The 20519-nt window shown below is 51.1% G+C and overlaps 1 protein-coding gene and 1 pseudogene across 2 annotated transcripts in view; one reads left to right on the forward strand and one right to left on the reverse strand.

Annotated features, from left to right (window-relative positions):
* Positions 1–125: 125 nt before the first annotated feature.
* The window catches only part of DNAH1 (dynein axonemal heavy chain 1), a gene marked incomplete at its 3' end in the record, with an annotated part of 70383 nt that continues 49989 nt past the window's right edge, over positions 126–20519 (reverse strand). The window contains 37 exon segments of the mRNA XM_080625156.1: positions 126–203; positions 205–248; positions 575–653; positions 657–809; positions 1233–1336; positions 1339–1438; positions 1905–2027; positions 2203–2373; positions 3160–3249; positions 3253–3293; positions 3296–3314; positions 3403–3576; positions 3997–4167; positions 4348–4479; positions 4893–5051; positions 5485–5629; positions 6025–6221; positions 6722–6873; positions 7502–7640; positions 7644–7697; positions 8090–8209; positions 8624–8749; positions 8997–9128; positions 9552–9610; positions 9613–9730; positions 10375–10539; positions 10999–11183; positions 13157–13346; positions 14454–14551; positions 14554–14563; positions 15081–15272; positions 15593–15727; positions 15731–15764; positions 16568–16776; positions 17931–18066; positions 18906–19102; positions 20454–20519. Of these exon segments, the coding sequence (XP_080481282.1) occupies positions 126–203; positions 205–248; positions 575–653; positions 657–809; positions 1233–1336; positions 1339–1438; positions 1905–2027; positions 2203–2373; positions 3160–3249; positions 3253–3293; positions 3296–3314; positions 3403–3576; positions 3997–4167; positions 4348–4479; positions 4893–5051; positions 5485–5629; positions 6025–6221; positions 6722–6873; positions 7502–7640; positions 7644–7697; positions 8090–8209; positions 8624–8749; positions 8997–9128; positions 9552–9610; positions 9613–9730; positions 10375–10539; positions 10999–11183; positions 13157–13346; positions 14454–14551; positions 14554–14563; positions 15081–15272; positions 15593–15727; positions 15731–15764; positions 16568–16776; positions 17931–18066; positions 18906–19102; positions 20454–20519 (4497 nt within the window).
* LOC308225064 lies at positions 11601–12571 on the forward strand (annotated as a pseudogene). The gene is made up of 2 exons: positions 11601–12003; positions 12149–12571. The product of its transcript is annotated as an uncharacterized misc_RNA (transcript).

A 20519-nucleotide genomic window follows, 5' to 3' on the forward strand; every position in this document is an offset into this window, starting at 1 on the left:
TGAGCTCCATTTATTGACAGCTCTGGGGGTAGGAGGAGAGGGGGAGAGGGGCTGCTGCCTGCCTGTGCTGCCTACCTATGTGCTGGACAGCAGAGGCCCTGGCTCAGGCGGAGGTGGTTTGCTGCCTAGAAGTCCAGGGCACAGATCAAGGCTGTGCCCTGTTTGATCCAGTGCTTCTGTGGCTTGTCTGTAGGGATCTCCACAAGCAATCCCGTAGTTGGTGGAGTGGCCTGTTGTTAACAGTGTGCCTGTAATGGGGGAAGCAAGGGTAAGAAGGGGGCACTGCAGCCCTAATGCTGCACATGCACTGGGAAGTCCTGTCCAAGTGACCCTCTCTGATATCCCCTGTCCCGTCCCTATGCTAGGGGACAGGCGGAGTGGGGCTGGGGGAAACAGGCTTGTGCATTTTTGGTGTGGGCTTGAGGACAGCCTGGCCAGAGGCACAGCTGCATAGCCAGGGTGCTGGTGCTTCATCTCCACAACCAGAGCAGAAGGATCTTTTCCCCCATGGATGGCCTCACCTAGTGTGTGTCAGGAGGAACTCCTGCCCCCTCTCCTCTCCTCAGGCACCTATGTGCATGAGTGAGTGCCTTGTAGATGGGGCACAGGTAGGAGCCGGTGGCTGGCGATGTGCGGTGCAGGACAGGCAGCAGTCAGATGACAGCCATCTCTGTGTACAGCTCCTTGGGGTGCAACTCCACCAGGTGGAACGCAAGGGGGTCCCAGCGGGCACCCTCCAGAAACAAGCCATGGATGTAGCAGCCTTCACTGGGAGGGCTGCTGGGCTCACCCATAGACTCCTTCATCACCTGCTGAGGAGAGAGGGCCCAGGGCCCTTATTATTTCAGGGGTGTCCCTGGAGGCTCAGCTCCAAGGAGCTCCTTCAGCTGCTCTTGGTTAATTCAGCACTGCCAAAGGGGAGCTTGTCCCAGATCTCAGGGAAGCTGGGCTGGGTTTTCTGGCATCTCACATCCTGAGGCCATGGGGCAGCCTGTGTAGGGGGATGTGAGCATGTCTGGAGAGGCAGAGAGGCCTCCGCTTGCCTTGTGTATGGATCTGGCAGTGTGGGTGGATGTACCTGAGCACAAAGGGGATGATGGGTCCAAGGGCAGCAGTGCAGCCAGTGGCAAGTCAGAGCTAGAAATGCTGCTTTTGTGGCTTTGTAGCAGCAGATTCCAAAGAAATCCAGGAAAATCCAGGGCCTGGAAGTGAACCCCACTTCACTTACTGACCATGAAGCTAACCGAGATGGTGTCAATGGAGATGACAGACTTCCTGGCAAAGTTCTGCAGTGTCCCAGTGAGGAAAGTCTGGGGGAAGAAGAACCCACTGATCAGAACACAGAGGGGATCCCGTGGTTGATCCAGTTCTTCAGGAATTCAATCTGCTGCAACAAGTCATTCACCCAGGATGCCAAGGGCTTCAGCAATGGGTAGGCCTGTGGGGCACCCATAGAGGAATGTGTTGAATGCAATCAAAGACATCCTAGACCTTGTGCCCCAGCTGCTGACAGCTGCTCAGAGCCCAGGGATTCACCCAGCCCCAGACTGGGAACAATCATGAGCTGCAACAGGCTGGAGACATCTCCCTGCCGGGGGAACACAAGCCAGCTCCCTGTGAGACAGCTCAATGTAACCCCCATCCTGATTCCTGTTTGGTGGGGTCTCATAGCTGCCCCCCAGCCCTGAATTGCTGATGGTAGCAGATGGAGACACTGATCAGTTTCCACAGGACAGGGATCAGCTGGAACAACACAATTGTTAGCATGGCTGCCAACCCCACTGCCATGCTCAGCAGTGAGGTTCCTCAAAAGTGGTTGGGAGCAGGGGCCTCTCTGCTGCTCCCCAGGGAACCAGCCTGTTGCTGACCCAGGACATGATCCCATAGGGGTTCTACCTGATCACCTCCTGCACCAGCACTGTGTTCATGGACTCTTCATAGAGCAGTGGGTATTTGTGGATCACCTCCTGCAGGCTCATGGGGGCAGGCACCTTTTCCAGGATGTCCCTGGCAATCTCCTCCACGAGCTGGAAGGAAAACAGCAAGTGGGTGAGCATCCTCCTGGCCATGGCTGCCGAGAAGGGGTGAGCTATGGCCTGCATGGCAGCATCACTGCTGGCACCCAGCAGGCAGCTGGTGTTTGTGCTTGCTGCCTGTGCCAGGCACTGGCTGGCAGAGCACTGATGGGATCAGGGCACCCACCTCTTCCCTGCTGCGGCCCCCCACCATGAGGATCTTAGGCTGCAGCTGCACAATAGTCCCCAGCAGAGCAAAGCTCTTGTTCTGAGTGAAAGTGATGTTGGCATTGCCGTGTAAACCGAAGATCTCTGGGCTATCATTGAATGGCAGGCTCTTGATATACTGGAGGTAGCCCTGGAGAGGAATCCATACAGGTTGTGAGGCCAAGAGTACAAGGATAAAGCTGTGATGCCCCTCTTGGCTGCTATAGGTCTGGCCCAAGAGAAATGACTAAGCCAGGCTTGCTGGATAAGCTAAACCCAGCAGATCCCAGACTCAGTTGGGAGAATTCCTTGTCTTGGTGTTTGAGATTCGCCCATCCAATTTCTACACAGCTCTTAGTCCCAACACAGCCAGGAAATGCAACTCACAGCTTTGACTTTGGGGCAGCTTATGTGTGCCCAGAGCAATGCTTGCTGATGCAGGACCCAGGCTGTTGGGGAGGCTGATGGGGTGGCAGTTCCTCTGGGCTAGGTTTGGTGGCTGCATGGGGCCATGGCCACGGTTTGTGGTCTGGCTGGGGAGTTTAATTGCACTTGTACAGAAGCAAGCATGTGCTATGAGAACAGACAGCTTAGCAGTGAGCTTCCTGCTGTGTCTCCTGCAGAGCTCCTTGGGTACTTTAGGCATGTGACATCAAAATGATTCAGAGCACAAAAGCTTTCAGCTGGGGAACCCCAGTGATAGCTGCTACCAGCTCCTATGCACAGAGATGAGATTTTCCTCCTGTTGCTTGAAACAGATGCAGTTTCCTGAAAGCATCTGAAGATCCCCCAGGTTCTTACAGACTTCTATTCCCTGAGGAAACTGGAACTGTGCTGGGTTTCAGGGAGAAGTAAATCCGCTTTGCACTTTGACAACCCCCCTGGATCTATAAGCTGCAATTTGTTACTCAAGTACTTACATTGAGGCCAGAATCACTGCTGGTCTGTAGATCCCTGATTCAGAATAGGCAAATTCAGGAGTTATAACCTCATGGAAGTAAAAATCTTCCAGAATACTCATGACGCATCACCGGTCCCAGTTGTCGGTCACTCGGCCGCCGTAGTTGATCTCCCAGCTGTGTACTTCAGAACCTGTGAGGACCCCACACCAGGGCTTTCTGACCTGCACGTGCACCATGAGCCTGTTCCCTGCACAGGAGGGGGCAGCTCAGGCACTCACCTTGTATGGAATGTCTGCATATTCACTCAAGAACATCTGTAGCTGACTGATGCAGAGGTCCCCATCTGTGAACTCATAGGGGATGTTGAACCCCAATGGCCCAAACTTTCTCCTCTCCAGCATGTTCCCACGGAAGAAGCAAAGTGACAGCAACAAGGACTTAAACTCTGTGACCTGTGGGCAGGGAAGCAGGGAGATAAGATGCTTGGTTTGGGAGGAGGCATCCTTGGATGGGGTCAGTTCCTGCTGGGACCCGGCAGAGGAGATGTGCCAATTCAGCATTACCAGCTGGAGCCTGGAAGTGGAAACCTCAGTCAGGCTGCTGTACTGGGGAAGGCTGTGTCCACTCCCTTGCTTAAAGAGAGCTGCAAGTGGCTACATCAAGCCTCTGCAATCCCTTGCTTCCATTTCTCAAAGTGAAACTTCTAATTGGCTCAACACAGATTAGAAATACCACCAGCTCTTCTCTAGCATGTGAGAGTTCTAGTGGAAAGGAAGATCTATGTCTGAAGAGGAGCAATGTCCAAGTAGAGAGCATATATAGGAGAAGGCACTAGCTGGGGACAGCAAATTAAAGCACGACCTGTGTCTTACCTTGGGGCAAGAATTCAAGAAGTCATCACTGAAACTAGTGTAGGACTTGAGCAGGTTGGCTTTCACCCCATGGGAGGGTTCAATGGTCATCTTGAAGCCATTCTGGAGGATGGACACAGGGAAGTGGTTGCTCGGTAGACTGGTGAGCCAGAGGCGAAAGTCCTGATGCACCTGGAATTCCAGGAGGCAAAGAGTGCTCAGAGGGTGCAGAGACAGAGCCACTGCAGCTGCTACTGCACTCACCCTCTGGTTTACAGAGAACCACCTGTACATGGGATCCAAGTAGATGTAGGCTCCTCTCAGGGCTCCTTTCCCCTCAGGGTGGGCAGGGCGCTCAGCAGAACAGCTCACCTGGCTGGGGTCAATGCCCTCCATGAGTCTCTCCAGTGAAGGCATCCAGCTGGGGGCCAGGTGGCAGTTCTGGAAGAAGACCCAGTTGCCCTGCTCCATGGCACTGCGGATCATGGCTTCAGCACAAGGGCCCTGAGGAGGCAGATGAGAAGAGCTCAGAGACCCTCATCCATCGTGAGCTGTGCCCTGCTGAGCTGGACAGGGAGACAGCTGCTGGGTGGAAGGTTCACTTTCCAGAGCTAGTCTGGCTATATCCCCATGGCTCAACTGGATCTTTGCTGTCTAATGCAAGCTGTGTGGGAGGGTGGAGGGAATGCAGGAACTGGGGATGGACTTGGCAAGTCAGAGGGTGATAGAGGGGCAACCACTGCAGCCTCCCCACTATGCTGGCTTCTCCAGCTAGCAAAAGATTGGTGAGGAAGGGCCTGGAGGCAGGAGGGTGTTTGCACTGTGCTGCAAGGGTGTTTATTCTACTTGGAGCTAGGTGAGATCACTGGGAGTGCCAGCAAGACAGTGCTAACCCCAGATGGGCACCAGCAGCTTACCTGGCCTTGCTCCAGAGAAATGGCAGACAGCTTTTGGGAGAACTTCATTTCTTCAGCAAATGTGTAGAGGTTGGCAGCAGGGTCAGTGCCTGGGGACAGCACAAACACCAGTGGGGTGGTAGCAGTGGACTCCTTGAAGATGACTGAGAGGTCAGTGGTCTGCAACACAGAAGGTTGGTCAGAGCAGAGGGGCTGCAGTGGCCTCACTCAGTACCCTGCCTGGCCCCTACCTGCTCTCCAAGGCACCGGCACGTTTTTTGGGTGCCAAGGCTGGAAAAATGTTCAATAAAGGCCTAGTACAACTCTCCTCCTTATTACCATCAAGGCAGTAACCACTTTCCTGTTTGTCATTCAAACTCTTCCCTCCTATGCCTGTGGTATCTGCCCCTTCCCAGTGTTGTTTAATGAGTGGACATTAGGTAGGAGATCTGTTGTATAAGATCAGTGTTTCCCCAGCTGTGGGAACACTGCAGCTGCAGAGAAACACATATGCCCTCACTGCAACTGGGACATACTGACAGCCCATTTACAGCAAGCTCAAGGCTTCCTGCTCCACTCCTGGCCCCACCATCACTTCCTGTAGAGTGGTTACCTGTGGCTCAATGAAGCTCTGATCCAGGTGCAGTGCCACAAAGTCTTGTACGGCACTGGTGATCTTATCTCCCTGCAGACACCACTGAACCAGCAGCTTCTGGAAGGCATCAAGCTCAGCTTTCCACTTCCCGGGCAGGGACACTCTATAAAGCAATGAGGTGCATGCTCCCCAGGAAGCACCCAAGCTGCCTGCAGGCAGCCACTGGGGTTTCAGAAGGGACAAGGACCTTTCAGTCACTCAGTTGAGGTTGTTGTCCGTAGCTTTGAAAACATCCTCAGTCAAAACAGAGGTGCTTCCACTGGGGAAGCACCAAATACTGCTGTCTAAGGCACTGTGTGGCTCTGCCTTGGGTAAGCAACATGCACAGGCAAGGGCCACCCTTGAGGAGACAAGGTGATGCCTTGTCCTGTTCCTTGCATGGCACTGCACTGGGAGCAGAGCTGGTACTGTGGCTGTGTCTGCTCCTCCTGCTCTATCAGGGGTGCCATTATATTCTGGGTGCAGTACAGCTAAGCTGAAAGAGTGGGGGGCACTTGCCTGTGAGGCTTGGGGCTGTGAAAAATGGCCCTGAACTCTTCAACGTTGTCTACAAAATCATTGGCAAAGCTGGAGAAGTTCTTCAGGCTGCTCAAGGCCAGAATGTCTCCCCATGCTCTCTCATACAGCCAGGCTGGAGCTGAATTCTCCTTCTTCTCTTTTATGATCTCTCCTGACAGCAGGTACCTCCACTCATCCTGGGAACAGGATAGGACATGGTCATGTATTAGAGCCTTTCTGCCTGCACCTGAGACCGTGGGTTTGTGCCATATACAACTAAAGTCCTGTAACAACTTTATGGCTGCCTCTCCTGTCAGGTGTGTGTGTATCATGGAGTTAAGTGAACTGGAGGGTCTAGCGAGATCAGCCTCACTGCTCAGCTACCATTAGCTTTTCTCTGTCCTCTAATCCCTGCCTGTTTCTTCCAAACTTACTAACCTTTGCAGCAGTCTGGCAGCAAACTGGCAAAAGCTGCAGGTTACTCATGCTAGGCAGCTCTGCATATAGACACAGGGAGAGATTTGAGAACTGAATAAAAAGAGAAGCCCTGGGTTCACCCACCAGCCTGCCAAGCCTACCCCCAGCCCCAGGGAAGAAGGCTCCTTTTCCACCCTGGCACACTATTCTAGAGAGCTGAACAGCTGGGCTTGAGTTGCCCTGATGGGATCCCATCAAAGGGCCAAGGAGTCCTGCTCACTATATCGATCTGCTCATCATTCCTCAGAATCTGGACACAGACCAGGAAGGCAAACATGAGCTTGTATTTCTCAAAGAGGCTATGGCACACATTGCTGTAGAGACTGAAGGTGATGTAGTTGTTGATGTTCAAAATCCGTTCCTTCAGGATGTCTGAGAAAAAGGCAACAACCAGACAAGCATGGTGGGTGCTATGGGTGATGTGGAGGGTGTTCTCCGTGTCAGTGGTCAGTTCACCCTGCCCAGGAAGCACAGATTCTGTTCTCTAACATAGATTTGACACAGAAACCCCTGTGAAAGCACAAGACTGCGTGATACAGCTCACACACAGAAGACGACACAGCCCAGAACTGTGAGGGAGCCCACACTGCGCCACGGCAGCCTACCTGGGCCCATCCACCACCACCCTGGCTAACACGTGCTGCTGCCAGGGGAAGCTGCCCCCAGTGTGGCAGCAGCAGCCAGGACCTGTCCAGGGAGGTGGCTCTGTGACAAGCAGAGCCACACTGTCACCAGAATGGCATGTACCTTGCCTGTCCCCTGCACTAACATCTCTCCCACCTGGTCAGGCAGGGCAGCAGAGAGTACGGGGGAAAGAGAACAGAGGGCAGACTGTGACCACACATTCCCTTGCTGTGTGGATACAACTAGGGGCAGCTCTGGAGCGTGCTGAGAGACAATGCAAGCAGCCACATTTGCATTGATTCTGCAGGTGTGCTGCTGCTAGAGCAGGAATGTGGGGTGAAGAAGAGGATAAGAGGGGGCTGTTATGGGCAGGCACCTGATTTCTCGAGGTTACTGATCCCCATTAGGAAGATGCTGAGGAACCACTCAAGGGAGTACTGGTACATGGGGTCCACATTGGAGAAGTCTGACACACAGAAGTAGAGGATCTGTGAGTGGACAGCCACAGGCAAGTATTACAGGCGGGTGATGTTGACGTCCTTTTCTGTCTGCTCTGCAACCTTTACCTTGGCCTGGAGAATAGAAAAGACATGGTTAGTGCAGTGCTGGCAAAGGATGCACAGCTGCAGGGAGAGAGCACCTTTACTTCCATTATGGGACATGCTAGTGCCATTCCCTGTGGTTCAGGGTGTGGTGAAGGATGTAAGGCCCCTAGAATGCTAGTGGAGAACCAGAGTAGGAATCTGATGCCTCACTTGCTTATAGCAGGGCCCCTTCTGCCTTGTGCTGATTTCCCCAAGCATGGAAATCCACATGGGATTAATATGGATGTGGAGCCTGTCTGGTGCTGGGGAGGCTGGGCTGCGCTCTGCAGCCCAAAGCCTGAGGCTACTTTGTGCAGCTCCTACCAGGAAGCTGCTTTCCCTATCCTAGTAGACCTGGCTTTCCTCCCCACAGCTCTTACCAGATTTTTGATCCACCTGTTTGCTTGTCCTTGGGGATCTATGTAGGGAGTCCAGCGCTGGGAGAATTGTGCTATTACCCCATTCTCCACAGACAGGGTGTCATTGGGTAAACTGGCAATCTAATGGGGTAGAAAAAGTAATGGGGTAGCCCTTGCTGCCCTGACCCTGCCTGGTGGGTAGGGGATGGTGGTGAGGGTACCTCTAACAGCAGCTGAGCCCAGAGCTGCAGCTCTGCCTGAAGCGGCTGAGACATGGACAGAGCTGTTCTGGCAGAGTTGGGCAGGCTACAGCCAGGGCTTTGCACTAAGCCTGTGGTTTCTAAAGGGAAAGCCTTACAGGTTAAGGCTGATGCCTTCAGAGCTGCTGCCCTGGATGCTGCCAGCTCCTCTCCTGCTCATTGTGCAGGAAGCCCCATCAGCAATTTCAGCTCTTTGGGTTTCGGGACAGGTGATCCTAGTGTGTGTTGAGCTGGGTGTTTAAGCCTTTGCCTGAGGCACCTTCAGCCTGAAGTGTTTGGTTCTTCTGCAACTTGCCTTCCAGGAGCGGATTTCCACAGGGTCTCCAAGGGTGCTGATGAGGTTTGGCTCCTGAGTGTGAGGAATGTTGTTCTCTGACAGCTGTGTCAGCCACTCCTTGCACAGTGATATGCGGTAGTCTCCCTGCCACAAGAAACACTGTCATAGCCTTTCTTCTAGTGAACCTAGTCTGCTGTGAGCATCTAAACCCTCTTGTTTCCATTCAAATAGAACCATCTGCAGCCTCTGGCACAAACGGAGAGAGATCCAAGAGGGATCTTGCACCCTTTTGCTCTATTTCTTTCCCGCAGCAGATCAGGCCGGCACCAGCAACAGGCCAGGAGAGCAGAGCGGACAACTGAGCCCCTTGCAGGGACCATTGCACACTCACTGTAAAAGGGCCCAGGTAGGCCACAAAGCCAGCTGCAACCAGCATATCCCCACTGATGTTGTTGATCTTGACATCCAAACTGTCTACAGTGTCCTGCCAGTGAACCTTCTCATTAGCCAGGCTGTTTATAAGCTGTGGGATAAGTTACACACATGAGAACTGCTGTGTGGTCTAACCTCGTGGCCTGGACCTGCTGTTCTCTGGGTAACGCAACAGGTGACTTTGGCAGCCAGAGGTTGCAGAGTGGCCCCTGCCATGTCCTGAATTCTGTCCCTAGCTTTGAACACTTAATCCCAGGATTACTGGGCTGTTCTCAGCTGTCCTGGAGAGCCATTGCTGGCTGAAGAAGCTGTGCACCTGAGGACAGCAGCTTTTCATACCCGTGCCTGGCTGACTTAGCCTCCCCAGTCCTATTGTGCTGCTGAGATCTGGCCAGCCAGCTTCAACCTAGGCTTGTCCTTAGCCGCAAGCACGTAAATGTTTTCACCACCGTGCTCCTTGACCTGAAATCATGTTGTCCCATGTAAGCAGGCGGAGGCCAGCTCTGCCCCTTACCGTATCGGCACGGATCAGTCTCTGCTGACACTGCTCACACTTCATCTCCAGCTCCTCCAGCTCCTGTACTTGTCTTGCAGCATGGCAATGCCATCTTTGACCTCCTTCAGGCGTGCCTTAGCTTCCTCAAGTACCAGCTGAGTGGCACACAGGTCCTCTTCTGCCTCCTGCAAGGCTCGCTGGGGAGATGCACAAGGAAACAGTGGCTGTCTTGGGCATGTGGCCCTGCTCTTCCAAAAAAAGCCAGGGATCTTGGAGCAGGAGTTGGTTTTCCATAAAATCACTAGCTGATAATGATAGCCTTCCCTGTATGACAACACTGGATCTGCCTAACTCCAGTGGGATGTTCTGCAAGCCCAGGACTAAAAGCAGGGGTGAGAAGGGCATTTCTGCACAGCTCCAAAAAGCCAAGAGCCTGTGCTAGCTTACAGAAGCTCAGGGCCACTGTGCTAGCTTACAGAGGCTCAGAGGAGGAAAGACTTCCCCGCTTGCCCCAAAGTAATAACAAAGGAATAGCTAGGTTTAGTGAGGATTAAGGCTTAAACACTAGTGAGATGTGGGAATGCTTCTGCAAGGACAGTTTGCGCTGAGCCGGGAACTCAGCACTAAGAACAAGGTACCACTTCTGTCCCAGCATACTCTAGGCTGATTTCTTCTACTTTATTACATTAATGGGTTTTGAGGCTTTGGCTTTGCTAAGCCTTGATCTGAACATTACGTCCTGACCTGCAGAACGTGGTCACTTTCAGCATCTCCTGCACAAGGCAGCTGCTAGTAATGTGTACCCTAACACCTGGAGCAATGGGGTCTTGCTGCCTCTTACACGCTTGGGCTCCATGATGGCCACAAAATGGTACCTGTGCATGGCCCGCCCCCACTGGTAGATGGAGGTGCAAGCCTTGAAGAGCTTGGTGATGGCAGCTGGCTGAAACTCCTGATGGTCAATGTAGGGCTGGATGGCCTTGATCACAGAGTCTGGAATATCGTCCTGGAATATTGTCAACTGAGAAAGTTGATCAGCGATGAGGGTGCTACAGATCTGACTAGAAGGGTTTCAAAGGGCTTCCCCCAGTGGCTGCAGCCTGTCCAGGACCTGGCCAAGTGGTTAAACCATCGTACTGCAGCAAGAGGAATCAAACTGCAGTGTGTTGAGACCTGGGAGAAATGCCTGTGGGACTGGGTAAATCCCTTCCTGTACCATTTCCATCCAGTGCCTCCACATGGAAAGAGTAGAGGGACAGAAGGGGAAGACTTGTGCATCTGGGACCCATTTCCCAAGGAAATGAAGTGCAGCCAGCTGACATGAAGACTTCAGGCCAAGAACGTCCTCATCCTCTGTGCTGCTGTAGGGTGTTGCCCACAAGGAGCTTTAAGCTTCACTGCTATGAGCACGATCTCTGAGGCAATACCTGATCCCTGGTCTCAGCCTTCCTCTGCCACCACTTACCTTATCATACTTAAACAGGCTGTCCAGGAACTTCCCTGGGTCCTGCAAAAGAGCCCTGCCTGGTTCCCAGTAGTCATCCACCTTGGAGCCTAGCTTTTCTCCTGCCACCTTTTTGGGCTTGACTCCTTTCATAATGCAGACAGCTTCAATCACCATCTTCACACCAGGGGGAGGCCTCTGCATTGCTCATACCTTCAAAACCCAAATGGAGACAGTGAATTGGCCTGGTTCTCAGTGAGATGGGGATGCTCATCCCTCAGCTGGCTCAGGGAAGGCTGGGATCAGAGGCAGGACATTTAGAGGATGCAAGACAAAGACAGCAAGGACAGAGGTATTTGAAGGGAAATATTATCAGGACAGGCATGGAGCAAACTATAGATAGGCTGAAAAAGCCTGGCCTGATGCTCTGATAGGTATATCTTACAGGCTGAATATGTCTTAGCAGAGGAGCTCCCCTGCTCCATCAACTCCCATTTGTCTTGTACCCTACTGTGCTGCTGCAGTACCCTTGAGATGGCTGTGGGTGTCAGGACCCTCAAGGATAACGCCTGATTTTTGGGTTTTGGTTTTGTCGTGTACCACTTCCCCCCCCCCCTCCCCTTCTAGTGCTGACCATTCTCTCCATGTTGAGCCAGAGATACTCCCAGGCCTTCCCACTGGACACAGCCAAGGGGGGCAGAGTTTGTAGTGATGCTGGGGCTGGTTTACCGCCCAGCAACAGAAGGACTTTGACTGGCTGTTTGAGTGTCCACAGACAAAGCAGCTTCTTGAGTGGTTCTGCAGCATGGTGGGTGAGGAGAACATGCTGAGGTGGAGGCTTATAGTGCCCTGCTGGCTGCTGGCAAGCCTATCCTGGAAAGCAATGACCTCCAGCAAGTGTTGCAGATGTGCTACCAGGTCCCACAGCCACCAAGCATGATATCAGATAATAAGAGGTCCCTCTCTGGAGGCCCTGCAGCAAGAGCTTCAGGAGCTGAAGAACTACTGTGATCATCAACTCTGTCAGTACAGCAAGTTTGCAGGTTTGGGCAGTCAGCCTGCAGTGCAAGCTGAGGTATTTGGAAGAGGAGGAGAAAGCAGTGAAGCAGGACTTAAGGAAGGTTTAGATGGATCTGGAAGCAGAGATCTTCCAAACCCATGCTATCCTCAGCCAGATCAGCAAGGCTGCAAAGCACCTGGCACAGTGGCATGAGGACATGGGGAAAGGCCAGATGCTGGCACTGCTCTCCAAGATGGATCTTGCTCCTTACATGAAGCTAGAGCAACAGGCCACTGACATGTCTGAGAGGTTCATGCAGCAGGTCCTACCAGGGAGTGTCCAGGGTCCAGGTGCTCAGGGAGCAAGTGCACAGGGAGAGAGCAGTCTGAAGAAAACACACTGGAGGCTGGGACACAGATGGACTTAGACTAGGAAACACTGGAAGAAGAATAAGCCCCTTATCAAGAGTGTGTCAAGACACCATGGGGAGTGCCACCAGCAAGTTGGGGAATACTGGTCCAAGGCTCAAGGGCAGAGCTGCTAGGGGAGGGGAGGAATGGGAGAGAGGTGTTTTATATGTTTTGTGGGGAATAAAAAGGTCTGTAATTCACAGTTACAGAGCAATAAATAAGCTTGTCCCTGTGTGGTGAACTCTTGTACTTGCTGAGTTTGCTCTCTAGGCTACGAGCTGTGACATTTGCCAGGCTCAGAATCAGCTTCTTTTCTCTATCTTATTCCAAGCCATTATTCCCTAAAGTCAGCCCACGAGCCATGGTCTCTTCCTCTTCTCTGCCTGTAGTTGATCTCCTTTCAAAAGAGCCTGTTGGTTCAGGCAGTCTGCTGCTAGATCTGGCCTTGTGCTGTGCCGCCAATACTCAGGGTTGCATTGTGGTACTGCCTGCTGCTGGGCCGCATGGGGTGAGCCCTCCTCAACAACCTCTCTGACACAATTGAAATGACACACAGGAGCCAGCTGCTGCCTCTCTGCCCTTCAAAACTCTTTGGTTCAGGAGTGAACCTGAGAAGCTGCATGGGCAGCTGCCCAAACTGTGAGCCCAGTGAGATGGATGGGTGGATGGATGGATATGCTGGAAAAAGCTTGGGATGCTGCAAGCCTATAGAAGGGGAATTGTTGCAGAGGACCAGTCGCAGCTCTGCCACCCTCCCCCCTCAACCCACTTACCTCAGTAACATCACTTTTGTTGTGGTTCCTCAGGTTGGCAAGAGCAGCGTCCAGGGCTGGGAGGGCTTCATCCAAGTCCCTCTGAGCATCATCTGCAATGGCATGGGCTGTCTGAGCTTTCGCTTTGGCCTTCGTCTCCTCAGCCTGCACAGCACTCCTTGTCTCTTCAGCCAGAGCTGTGATCACCTGCAACACCAGAGACAGCCTCAGCAGCATGCTGGAGCCAGAGCACCCTTTGGCTTGGCTCAGCACTGCTAGGTAAGGATCACAGCTATCCTGGTAGATCATGTCTCTTTCAGCAGAGACATGGTGGGGCCTAACTGCTGGAGGGGATCCCTTTCCCACATTAAACTGGCAGCAGGTATTTCCTCAGCCCGTAGAGACCATCAAGCAGCTGCAGCTCTAGCTGTGCCTGGAGTGGTGTTAGTCCTCCAGGAATTAGCCATTCTACCAATTTTTCCTACTGGTGAGGGGAGAGGATGCATAGGGATGCAAATATGTAGGGAGATGGAGGAATAAGAAGATATGCTGAGGGTTTTGTTTCTAAACCTGTCATTTCTACCTACCCACAGGGTTAAAACACTACCAAGTGGTGTAAATGGAACGTGGAATATAGCCAAATCTGTATCTGCTATGTGGGAGCTTGGGAGATTGCAAACTCTTTTGCCTTTGCATGCAGAGCTCCATGATGTTAGAGTCTCTGTTCCCTGTGTCTGGCCATCTCACAGTAGGATGCAGGCAGGAGCACAAATAGGAGGGAAGGTACGGACAGCCAGCATAGGACATTCTGCAGTGGGATGAGTGACTGTGTGTGGTGATCCCTGAGGTTTGGGCTAGCAGGGACAGGCTGCAGCTGGATCAGCTCCCTGGTGATGGGATGTGGGGGAATGATCCCTTTCAGCCACAACAGTGTGAGCTTAGAACTTCTCTGGCTACTTGAGGATTGCATTAGTAGTGCTGCTACTCTGTGTGTGCAAGGATCTAAACCAGTGAGGAAAAGGAGCTGGTGGCTTGGCTGACTGACCCGTGGGTTGTGATTTCAAAGAGGGGCATGTGAGCCATCACTTCTGCTAGCAACTGGCTGGTATGTCGTGACTGGCTCCACCAGCACCACAGCAGGGACTCCAGCAGAAGGCGATTCTCACTGGCAGTGCAGCTCTGCAGAAATACCTGCTGTGCTGATCTAAGGCCTTTTTACTGACAGATCAAATAACCCCTGCAAGGCCTCCCCAGGTCCTGTGTCCAGTCCGAGCAGTCAGACTTGCAAAGCGCAGGGCTGTCCAGCAGCAGTACCTGCAGTTGATCCATGGTTGCCAGCGTGTCCTTGGCGGCCTGTGCCAGGAGGGGGCGCGAGGACTCCAGCTCCTCCTGCATCTTCGCTACAACGTCTGCGTTTGCAGGAGCTGTGGGAGCAAAGGAGAGTAAAGCAGAGGCAGCAGCCACGAAAAACCCAGGAAAAGGTTGTGCTGCCCTGGGGGGGGCTCCTTGCCCAGTGCCACGTTGTACAAAGCAGGTCTTGACCCGGTCCCCGCTTCAGTAACAATCTATCGCTGTGGTGTACTTATAAACAGTAGTGCCTAATGGTGCCTGCACATGATGGCCATTACTTCGTAAGCTCATGACAATCAGTCAGCAGAACAATGTTGCTGTTATAGGGCTTTAATAGGAACATCCTGCGAGATGATGAGCTACAGAAAGGTCTGCGTCCCCGAAGACTGGGGATCATAGTTCTTTTAGAGCTGTTACAGACTCAGACCTTCAGAAAGACTGGCTGTGGCAGAAGGTATAGTTCTCATTTGATTTAGCATCAGTGTTCTCCTGTTACACAGGAGATGTGTAGGGTATGTCTCTGCAACTATAAATACACTGCTTAGAGTACGTAAGGGGGGTCCGAAGTTCTCTTGGGTGCAAGGGTCAAACCTTGTCCAGGCCACCTTTCATCCTCTTCTTTGCTGTATTCAGTTCCTGTTTCTTCTTTCCAATCAGGGAACTGAAGATGATGAGGAACTCGAGGTAGCTTTTGGCAGTGACATAATTGTGTCTGGCCAGCTCTGCTAGGTACACTTGGCACTTCTTTGCCACACTCTGGTGGATTTCTACACATACTTGAATCTACAAGGAAAAAGGAAAGAAACAATCTTATTCAATACTGAACATGTGGTAGGCAAGTCTATGCGATGCTCACAGAGAGCACAAGGGGCTTACAAACAGCTTAAATCACAGCATGGCTTATATATGCGTGAGGGCTTCAGTGCCATGAGGTGACAAATGAACATGCATGTTAAGGCATACAAAAGCTAACCAGTTCTGTGTTTGCTTTTCTGCTACAGGGTAGGGACCTTTCCGCATGTGTGCCCTGCACCCATTGTCTGTGTGAATACAGAGACACAGCACACTGAACATACAGGAGCTGTTCTGAGTGTGGCACCTACCATCCCATTGACATTTTCCATACTGGCACCAAGACATGAGATCTCAAGCAAGAAGGAGGAGGCCAGGGACTGCAGGGCCTCAGCAGGCCACTTGTTAAACCAGTTGATGGTACAGCAGTTCACAAGAGAGGGGAACTATCTCAAGCATGCCTGGAAGACTTCTCCAATAGGGCTGAGGGAAAGACACATGCAGAAACAAGATGTTATAACTAGCTATACATACAAGGATAAAATAGCTTTTCTACTTCCCTAGAGTCATCCTGGACTCTTACAGAGTAAGAAGGAAGGGAATATACCCAAGGAAGAAGAAGGAGAGAGGCAAATAGGGAATGAAATTTCAGGCAGTGAGCTGCGTGTGTATGTCCAAAGGTGCACGTCATAGCTCACTCCTTGAAAGTCCTGGGTATATTCTGTGAGCATAAAGATAGTAGTGAGGTCCTGTTTTGCAGGTTCCTCCCTAGGGAGTACACTTAAGGAGTAAGAAATACATGTGATCTGAAGTCTATTTCAAGCAGGTGAGCGCAGAGATTGCATCACCAGACCAAGATCATGGCCCTGATTCTTCCACATGTACTTGCACCAAGAAGACTCTGTACCTTTTGGCAGCCCTCCTGCAAGCAAGAAAGCTGCTCAGGGACTGTGCACTAGATGCACGAGTAAACATGGTACAACTGAGCCCCAAATTCAAGCAAGATATCTTTGTAAGAAACAGCTCAATGGTGCATGAACAAAGAGGAATCTTGCATTTAATCTGGATCACAGGAAATCATATTCTTAAAGTTTTCAAACTTCTCCTTGAAACCAGCCAAGTGTAAAAAACCATATTCAGTATCCTATGGGAAGATAATTCGCAAACTGTAGTCCAGCAAAGTCAGGGGCCTGGAAACAAAGGCCCCATGACAAAGCGATGCAAGGCAAAGGACAAGGAAGGAGTAAGTAACATTGACAGCATGGAGTCCCCCCCCTGCACTGTACCTCACGCACACGACTGTGTGGATATTGCTGTGAACCCATCCTGTGTGTGCAGCCATCAAATTGGCCTTGGTGGCCTGCTGCCCTAGATCCTGAACAATGGGCTTTATAGCTGCCATGATCTGTTCTTCGTCATCAAGGCTGTAAATGTTGGGAATGTCACCCGAGTTGAGCAGGTTGTTGATATCCTCCAGGAAGGATTCATTTTTAATCTAAGTAGATGATAGAGGGAAAAAAAAAAAAAAAAGCAGTTTCCTAGGGCAATCCTGTCTCCACACACATGGAGATCACTTCTGGATGAATACAGCCATCAGCCTCTGGTGAAAGAAATCATTTCTGTGATCACCCAGCTCCACTAAGGCATCCTCTGAGCTTTGTTTCCAATAGAAAGCCATGTTCAGCATCTCAGGGGCAAGGGGTGTGTGTCTGAGAACAAACCTTCTACTTCCCCTTTATTGTTTCTATACAGACAAATTGAGCTCAGGGCCTTGCTCCCTGCCTCGCCAGTGACTGCAATCAGACCCCAGGTCCCATGTTGCTCTGGATCTTTGTTCCTCCAGTAGACAACACTTCACAATTAGGACTAAAGCTATTGATGTGGGAGACAGTAATTGTAGGGATGTGTCACAGTCTGTGGGACCATCTTCCTCCAGAGCTACACTCACTTCTCCAGTTTTGCTAAATCAGAAATACACAGCATCCTTCTACTTGACTAAATGCACCCTCTCATGCCCTTCTTCTCCCATATATGCTTCTCATTGCAGGGAAAAGGATGCAAGAATAAGCAGCATTTGATAGATCCTCATCTCACTGTTTAGGGCACTGTCAGAAGGGACTTGGTTCCTATAACAATGAAGGCAGTAAAAATCCCTATGAGGAACATAACCATGAATTCCAGAACTTGGCCTAGTCATTAGCAAGTTATAGTTTACAGTAACAAGCTAATGTTATCCTGTGGAACCAGCAGGCTTAAGGCCCTAAATTTACTGGTATCTTTGAAAAGAAAGAGAATGATGTTACTTAGGACTTCTAGTATCAATGGTCAGAATAGTGCTCAGCTTCAGGCAGCTGGCTCTAAAATCTCTGATCCTATCAAACCCTTGGATGGAGCTGAAGGAAGCTGCCTTGAGCAACAGAAGAATCAGCCCACTCCCACACAGCTCTGCAGTACCTCTAGCAACATATGCACCACCTTCAGTTTCCCTGGGGCTTTTCTGTAAGATGATGAAGGTGGGCTACTGAAGAAATACAAGTTGTACTTGGTTTGTATCAGGCTCCTCTATCCTTTTTAGGGGGATTTATTGAGCTTCGAGATGTTTTTCTGACTCCTTTTGAGATGGAGTCCACCATGCTAATACTCCTGTACCTGTGTGTATACGAACAGGAAGGTCTTGGGTAGATTTTCAATGCCTGCCTTCATCATGATCTTCTTCACATCACCTCGCCATTCAGTCATGCCCGAATTTTTGGACAGTTCAATCTGGAAACACTCATAATCTGCCCTAAAGAAAGAGAAGCCTGTGGAGTTACAGCAAATTGAAATCTCCTCTTTTGTCACTCTTGAGCATGTGTTGTGGATTCAGGGGGAGCAGACTCAAGCAAATTGTTTTTCTGCAACGTCCTGAGCACACGCCTGTCTCTGTGCATGTTGAGCCACCGACTCCAGAGCATGTTTCACTCAAGCCAGAGATACCTGAGCTAGCTAGAAACAAGGAGAAGTACAACTCCATGATCCAAGAGTCACACTGCTTCTTGTGCCCAGTGCCTCAGAGTAGAGAGTACAACTGAACATGGATGGCTTTTTTTTGTGATGCTGCCCTCAGAGGCTGGTGCACCTGGGAACTGCGGTTGCATTCCTCTAGGATCATACCCTGTCTACAAAGCTGGAAGAATTTTCTTCCTCAGCCTCATTCTCTCTTCCACTTAAGGCCCCTTGACTCCCAAGACTCACCAGTCCTACTTGACAGGCTGCCAGTATCACTTGGTCACTAGTAGCTCCTGTCTTTGTCTTTCTACTGCTCAGCTCCCAGGAAGAAGCCCCTGTCTATCCCCCTGAGTGCTGAGTGCTGCACAGGCCAGCGAGCTGACATGGACCATGCTGCTTTTGCTCATTCACTGCGTGCCTGCAACAGCAACCCAAGCTACTAGCAGGCAAAAGAGTCCAGTTTTTCTGTTGTGGATGTGCATATTAACAGAGCCCTAGCTCTTGAGTGTTAAATCTGAAAAGTCAGCAACCAGAAAAATGTGTAACCAGTAGCAGGAAGGGCAGGAAAAAGAGATTCTCTGGAGGCAGCCCTGATAGAGCTGCTCCACATTATGTGCATAGGAACACATTACTTACATGTGAGATGCCAGCCTGGTGAGAGACTGTCTCCCACTTCCTCCAAAACCCAGGAGAAGAGCATCCCCTGGAGCCCGCTGCAAAATCCGACTGATTCGGCAGATGTGCTGTATCGCATCCATGAACAGCACAAGCTTCAGCTCTGAAGTGTTGACTTGATTATACTCCTCCAGGTAATCCTCAATCACAGCTTTCAGCTGTGGGCAGAAAGAGTCAATTGTGGCTACCAGATAAAATCAATGGAGAGGGGGTGGGTTGTTGTCTGGGAGAGCAGATCCTGGTGCTCAGCAGGGTCTGTGAGTAGCTGCCTGTGGGGAGGTGATGGCTCTCTTTGCTTCATGCTCCTATAGCAACTGCCATTGGACTGAGCTGAATTTAGCTAGAGGTGGTGGCAGCAGCTGCTGAAAAGTGACCTTAAACTAACTCAGGCAAGTGACTGAGGTCTGCTGTTCCCACCAGTGCTGTTTGCTTGGAGAAATAGCAAGGCAGAGTTCAAAATAAAATAGCTTACGGCTGCCTGACCCATGCTGTTTCAGGGCCTCCCTATGGGAGTGAGCTTCCTCACTCTATAGCTGACCACTGCCTGCTGCTGCATCCTGTGGTTTGGATCCTAGACGGAAAGGGCAAGTGCTGGAAGGAAACGCTACTGGCTGCAGGTGGGTAGAGAAGCACACTCCTCTCCTGGTCCTGCCATTGCACAGAAATAGCTGCAGGATTAGTCTCTCCTGCCCTTCCCAGGACTCTCTTCACCAACACCCTCAAGCCAGAACAGGCGATGAAGCATGAAGACATCTGGGATTTGGTCCTACCCCTTCAGCAATCTCACTGTGAGCCTGGGCAAGCAACATCAGCTGGAATTTATACAGTGCTGAGATCCCTGCCTAGATGCCAAAGTCTTGTGCCTATCAGTGGACTGTGCAGCAGCTCGGTAAGTCTGGCTGTCTCAGCTGTGCTCACCTCAGTGGGGGACAGACCTAGCTACTTTGCAAAAGAGATTGGAAAGCTCAGTTAATTACCAGTGCCTGTCACACAGCTATCACAAGAGCAGAGACAACAGGATAATCATCTGTTTCTGATAATGAGTGCAAAACGCACTGCTCATTGCTTTTGCTTAATTATTATTACCAAAGTACTAACTGTATCTTCTCCAAGAGGGAATCTGGCAGTAACGTTAATTACTTGTAAAGGTCAATTGTGAAGTCTTTAATGGCAAAAGTAGTATTGTTTGGGAGTAATGTGCCATTTTTTTCCAACAAATTTCACTTTTCAGTCCCAAGTGCAGTTCATTTGGGAGACTTGGCACAGCAGGCTGCCCCCAGGATGGCAATGCACAGACAGCTTGTTCCACCTCAAGTTCCCATCACACCAAATGCAGCCACTATCCATATCTGGGGTAGCATTTCACAGGAGAGCCCTGGGAGCGTTTGTGATTCCAGACACCTCCAATTCAAGCAGCCCCATGGTTACTGTTAACTGTTTTCATTTGTTTGCAGAAGACATGGAAGATGCAAACATAGATCACATCATAATGATTCCCACGGTTCTTACCTTTTCTTGGCTGTCAATTACTTTGTACAGTTTGATATGGGCATCTGGATCCATGAAGTCCCCAAA

Source organism: Psittacula echo, assembly GCF_963264785.1.
Source record: "Psittacula echo genome assembly, chromosome: 9".
Taxonomy (NCBI): Eukaryota; Metazoa; Chordata; class Aves; order Psittaciformes; family Psittacidae; genus Psittacula; species Psittacula echo.